This window comes from Physeter macrocephalus, chromosome 4 (genome assembly GCF_002837175.3).
Source record: "Physeter macrocephalus isolate SW-GA chromosome 4, ASM283717v5, whole genome shotgun sequence".
In the NCBI taxonomy this organism is placed as follows: Eukaryota; Metazoa; Chordata; class Mammalia; order Artiodactyla; family Physeteridae; genus Physeter; species Physeter macrocephalus.
Window position 1 is genome coordinate 75,060,774 of NC_041217.1, and position 5,970 is coordinate 75,066,743.

The 5,970-nt window shown below is 35.4% G+C and overlaps 1 protein-coding gene across 2 annotated transcripts in view; it reads right to left on the minus strand.

Moving 5' to 3' along the window:
* GOLPH3L (golgi phosphoprotein 3 like) overlaps positions 1 to 4,947 on the minus strand; it is a 51,267-nt gene extending 46,320 nt beyond the window's left edge. The window contains exons 1-3 of one of the 2 annotated variants that reach the window (XM_007122300.4): positions 4,841 to 4,933; positions 4,244 to 4,381; positions 2,838 to 3,032 (exon numbers count right to left, since the gene is read on the minus strand). In XM_007122300.4, the coding sequence (XP_007122362.1) occupies positions 2,838 to 3,020 (183 nt within the window). In that variant the 5' untranslated portion in view covers positions 3,021 to 3,032; positions 4,244 to 4,381; positions 4,841 to 4,933. Of the gene's footprint in view, positions 1 to 2,837; positions 3,033 to 4,243; positions 4,382 to 4,840 lie in introns of both variants that reach the window. The other variant, XM_007122299.3, reaches the window with a different exon arrangement.
* Positions 4,948 to 5,970: the final 1,023 nt, after the last annotated feature.

The following is a 5,970-nucleotide window of genomic DNA, read 5'->3' on the forward strand; positions in this document are numbered from 1 at the left end:
GTGCATATCCATGAAACATTCCCCAAGTAGAGAAATAGAAAACTGTTAGCACCCAGAAACCCCTTCATGCTCTTGTCTAATCACTAAAGCTCCCCTCCTCCCCTGCTCCTCACTACCCTAACAACTATGGTAATCCCCTTCTTGCTTTTCTGTATGTTTTACCACCTAAATATGCAATCCCAGATACCATAGTTTAGTTTTTTGAATTTTATATACACATAATCATACAATATGTATTCTTTTGTGTCTGGCTTCCTTTAATGAATATATATGAGAATCACACATGTTTTGTAACAATGTTCATTTTCATTCTATATAGAAAATATATTTATACTCATTTAAATAAATGAATGATTCATTTTTATCCACTCTTCTGTTGATGGAGCTTTGGGTTACTTAATTTTTAAAAAGACGTATTATTTGTTTCCCCAGCTAGAATGCAAGTTTCTTGAGGACAGGGACAATATATTATACTATTTTATATTTACCTTAGTATTTGTATAATGCTAAGCACATTAAACATTGATTAAATAAATCAACAAGTGGTTTGAGAGATAAGAAGAAAATAAGTTGAGCTAGAAATCAATGTAGTATTTTTTAGAGAAAGTTATGTAACTGGCATTTGGAACAACTATTACTACTTTAATAAATCAGAAGGTTTGACCTCTCCTATTTATGTACGCCTAAGGATTTATCATTTCTCATTCTTTCTGAGCCAACTGAAAGCTAAAAACTTAATTTATCAGCTATCTCCAAAAATAAAACTCAAACAATTCAAAAGGTGGATATTATCTACCCATCTTTATACAGTATTTCACCAATACTTTGAATACGCACTATGATCATAGCTCTAAACAAGCTCCTTTATTTTTTTATCCTATTTCCTTAAGTTTATACTAACTATTATAAATTTGGAAACACACAAAGACAAGTCCAAAGGCAGTTTCGCTACAGAACAGGAGCAAAAATTCTAGTACCTAGGTTCAGCAGGAAATTAATCATTCCTATTCAAAACTAAAACAAACAAAACAGCTTTTTAGATCTAATATGCTCTTCTGTTTTAGTGAGTGAATGTTTCCTAGGCACCACGTAAACATCTCAAAATAGTATTTATACCACCTAATCTTCAGACCTACTCTGACTTTCTCTTAGAGAGTCAGTTTTGCTTTTTCATTTATTTGACTTTTATAAAACTAGAGCCTCACCAACTTTCTCAGCAAACAGGAAAATATACTTCCGGGCAAGATTTTATGATATATTTGCTTCTTGGCCAAGTACACATGGGCATGTCTCTAACGTTAGTTTTAATAATACACAGGCTATAGCCTTGTAATTTCTTGTAAAGTCTTGTAATTTCTGTTTAAGTTGGTAATTTGACATGACAAAAATCAGAGAAGGGAAAAGTGGTAAAGAAAAACTAAACTAAACTAAACTAAAATAAGGGTATTCTCAAGTTGAGGAGTCAATGTAGAAAAGAAGAGATATTACTAGATGTATGTAACCAATTCATTTCTAAGAACAATGATCAAAGCCACATTTAGTATTTTTTAAATATAAAGTAACATTTTAAATTGATAAGTTTTCAAAACTGAGGCCAATAATAAATATACCTCTTTTTGTACTCACCAAAGTCTTCTTAAAAAGGAAGTAGATTGTTTAAAATATTATTTGTATATCCTTTTTTTTTTTTTGGCTGCACTGTACAGCAATGTGGGATCTTAGTTCCCCAACCAGGGATCAAACCCTCACCCCCTACTTTGGAAGCATGGAGCCTTAACCACTAGACCACCAGGGAAGCCCCTATTTGTATATTTTTATAACCTCTTCATTAACGAAGAAAGTGATGGGAAAACACAATAAAAAGTTAAATTACAAGTGAAGGATAATGTATACTACTAGTAGAAAAGCCAAGAAAATATTTGGTTGTATCACAAGATTTGCTATTTCGACTAATTTCATTATAAAATAGATGTTCTGTTAATAAGGGAAAAATTAGAAAAAAGGGAAAGCTGTAATTAATTTTAAAACATCTTCTAAAATAATCCTCATCAATTGTTGATATTTAACTTCTAAAAATCCACAGAATAGAGGGACTTCCCTGGTGGTCCAGTGGTTAAGACTCCTCACTCCCAGTGCAAGGGGCCCAGGTTCCTGGTCAGGGAACTAGGTCCCACAGGCTACAACTAAGGTTTTCATGCTGCAATTAAAGATCCCACGTGCCTTCAACTAAAGATCCTGCACGCGGCAACGAAAACCTGCACGTGGCAACAAAGATCCCACATGCTGCAACTAAGACCCAGCGCAGCCAAATAAATAAATAAATATTTTTTAAAAAAATAGCTGTTCTGCTTGTCCAAAACCACTAATAAAAATAAAAATAAAGATACACAGAATAGAATAAAAGTTATTCTTCTGTATTATAAGAAACCAACCCCTATTTATTTTTGTAAGACATGTTCCTTGTCTTCTCATTTAAAAGACTTTTCTCCCCAAAGCTCAAGAAGACTTCAATGTGTGAGCCCTCTTTCTTAGTTTAATAAGAGGTTATTTCACCATCAGTCTCACTTGGGAAACTACAAGTACAAACACTTTACACTGTGTTATATCTTCTAAAATTCTGGAGCAATTTTGTAATTAAATTATACTTCAAGTAATTATATTTTTGGATTTTACCCTCCAAGTATCAACCATCCTCCCAAACTCCCCCATCCCCCAGATGGCTGAAGCACAATTCTAAGGCCAATTTAGTATTAATGAAAATATTTTATCAGATTACTTCCTAAAAACATTCCAATATTTAAATCTTTGAGATAGCCTAGCAAATCCAATTGCATTACCTCTTTATCTTTTAGTCCCAGGAGCAATACTTCTTCCATAAGCGTGAGGCGGATATCCTTAGAGTCTTCAGTGTCCTCATTGTCTTGACTTCTATCTTGATTAGTGTCTTCCTCACTTTCCACCTTCTTTTCAGAGTTCTTCCCTACTTCTGTACGACGGGCCCGGTGAGTTAAAGTGGTCATTCTTACCTGTCTCTGGAGGGGGTGATGAAAAAATATCTATATGTGTGCTTATGTAAATAAACATCTAGATATTCATACATGCATACTAAAAATGTATACAGGTAAGAAATATTTACAAACTTAAATAAAGAAAGGAAAGAGTAATGACCAGAAAAAATTAGGTGGATAACAATATCTTTTCCAAAGTACAATAGGTTGAACTCCACTGGAGGCATTGACAAGAAATCAAATCATTAATTCTAAAGACCAGTAGAAAGGACCGACTTTTAAGCCTCCTGATTTCTTGTGCATAACCTAATCACATAATCATTGTGATTCCTTTCACAAAATGGATTCTCCCCAAGTTAAATAATATGTAACAGCAAAAAATTGTGAGCATCCAGCTCCAAAGAGCATACAGTAATTTATGTGCAATTTCTATAAATATTCAACAGTTCATTATAAAACATACAAAAAAATAGTAAAAAAAATTAAGAAAAACTAAATGGAAATATATGTTCTAATATTTCCTTCCCAAACCCTAATGACTCATTTCATGCATTCACTTTGGAGATTACCAGTCTAGAGAATAACACTCAGAAGATCATGTATAGTAATTCCATATAGCTAGAAAACTTTCATCTCTATCCCTAGGCTAGCCACCTTGCAAATACACAAACAGCTGACAACAAAAAGCACTGGCAAGAGAATGTTAAAAGATTGGCAGATTCTTTCTCAAGTACAAAAAAAATCAGAGCACAAGCCCTTTTATACCATGCACTATAGTTGTTTTAAAAATCTACAGTCAAGAGAAATTGCACTACCATGTGTGATAAAGTTTAAAGTTAGCATACTTTAGATAAATCTAAATGTCAGTTTTTAAGATGAAATACAATATTTAAAATCAGCAATTATTGAAAATAGCTTTTTCAAGATCAAAAGAATGCATTCAAGAGCCTCTGTGACTGGATCCCATTCTATCTCTAGCAATATCTTCCATTACTCCCAATTATGTACTGTTAAACCATTTCTCAAACATGTCCATGCCTTCCACCTCTCTCCTTTGTACAGGCTGGAGTTCTCTCCCTTTTCCCTTCCTTTCTAAATTCTACACATTCTTCAAAGTCCTATTGAGGACCCACTGTAAAGCCTTCAGTGAATCTGCTTCTCCATTACCCCTATGTCCCATAGCCAGAAGAGGTCTCTCCTCAGCTGTACTTTCACACAACTTTATTTATACTTACTTCCTTTAAAGTATTTATTATAGTCTTTCTTTTGGTATGGCTGTCTCTCAACTGTAAACTTCTTGAGGGCAGGGATATTGTCTTCTTGGGTTTTTATATTCTCCATAGCAACTAGCACAATGTCTTTAACGTTGTTAACTGCTCGATAAATATATACTGATTAAAATGAATACTCAAAAATGCATGTAAACATTTAAAAAAGAAATACAAATGAAGTGACTTACAAAAGATTCTTTGTACAAGGCTATATTTCAAATAATTCTTGGCGGGAGGTGGGAAGAAGAGTGAAAGAGGAAGAGAAGCATGAAATAAATGCTTAAGGGCACTAACCCTATCTGGCACGGTGAACACAGCTTATATCCTAATCCAATCCAAGAAACTTTAAATCTTCAGGGTAAAAAAATAATGGGGCATTTTCTTTGAAAAATTAATCGCCCTTGGACATTTACTAGTTAAAGACCCTATTTGAAAAAAAAACCCCAAGGGCCCCAAAATTAAATAAATAAAAACCTCCCTCTCCCCACAAAATGAAAAATTGGGAGGTTTTTTTTTTTTTTCGACGTTAGAAAATGTATCGATATTTCCCCCGTTGCTTACCTGACGTTACTTCCTGGGTTACGGCCAAACTCAGGCTGCAGCTTGCGCTCTATTTCAGGGGGACACCTGTCCCCACCCCCACCCCCCACCCCCGTCCGAGTAGGTGAAAAACTTCTCAGCCACGCAGAGAGAACAAACTTCCTGATCCTTCGATGCAGAGAAGGAATAACACATCAGCTTCCTCAGGATCACTAGGCAACCTACCTTGGTGTTTCTTCATTGGACCAATCAGAAACCTCCAAGGTTGAGTTTAGCCAATCGGAGCTTACGAGGGGAGGCTCTCCCCCCGCCCGGCTATTGCGTTGTGATCCAGACAAACACCACCAAAAGGAGGCAGGTTTGGGCTCAACCTAACAGCTGGTCAATCCAATGAAGGAACCTTGGTAGAGAAAGGAAAGAGGGCTGCGCTCCCCACCCCCATTAAACTGGCCAATCAAAGCGTTCAGTGAGCTATCACCAGCTGCCGATCTACAAAGGTTTCTGTTGGTCAACCTCAGTGTAGCAGGTGTGTTACTGTAGCAGTGTATACTATACCGTGACAATTAGGTGAGATGGGTTGGGATCCAATAAAGCTAAGAATACGTAAACATTTAAAAATTGGTTGTTTTCGACAATTAGCTTATCCCTAACTTTCCTGTTCCAGAAAAACCCGATCTGGGTCAGTTTGTGGACGTTTACTTGGTTTACATTAAACAGGATAGGCACATTTCTACCATAGCATTCGTTCTAACACTCGCTATTAGTGCTTGTTACTGGCAAGCCCATGGATAATGTATGTTTTTAGAATATGGCTGCTGAAAATACAAGAGGCAAACAGACCAAGTTTTAAGCTTTCCTTTTCTAGAGCACAGAAAACAGTCAAGTCTGGAACCGGGTCCCAGGTTTCTCACTAAAAGCACAGTATCTTTCACTACCACTCAAAAGTTCTAGAAAGTGTGCTCAACTCTTGCAAAGTAACATCTACTGAAATGATCTCAAAATTAGTGCCTAAAAATTTTCTTTTATTTAAATTAAAGAAGCCATGAAAGAGTCCAGATGCTGAACAATATTTTATTTATGCTGCCAAAAATGCCAGACTTTAAAATCATTGTCTTGTAGTAAAAAATGTTTAAAAAGTTAAAGCACCAATT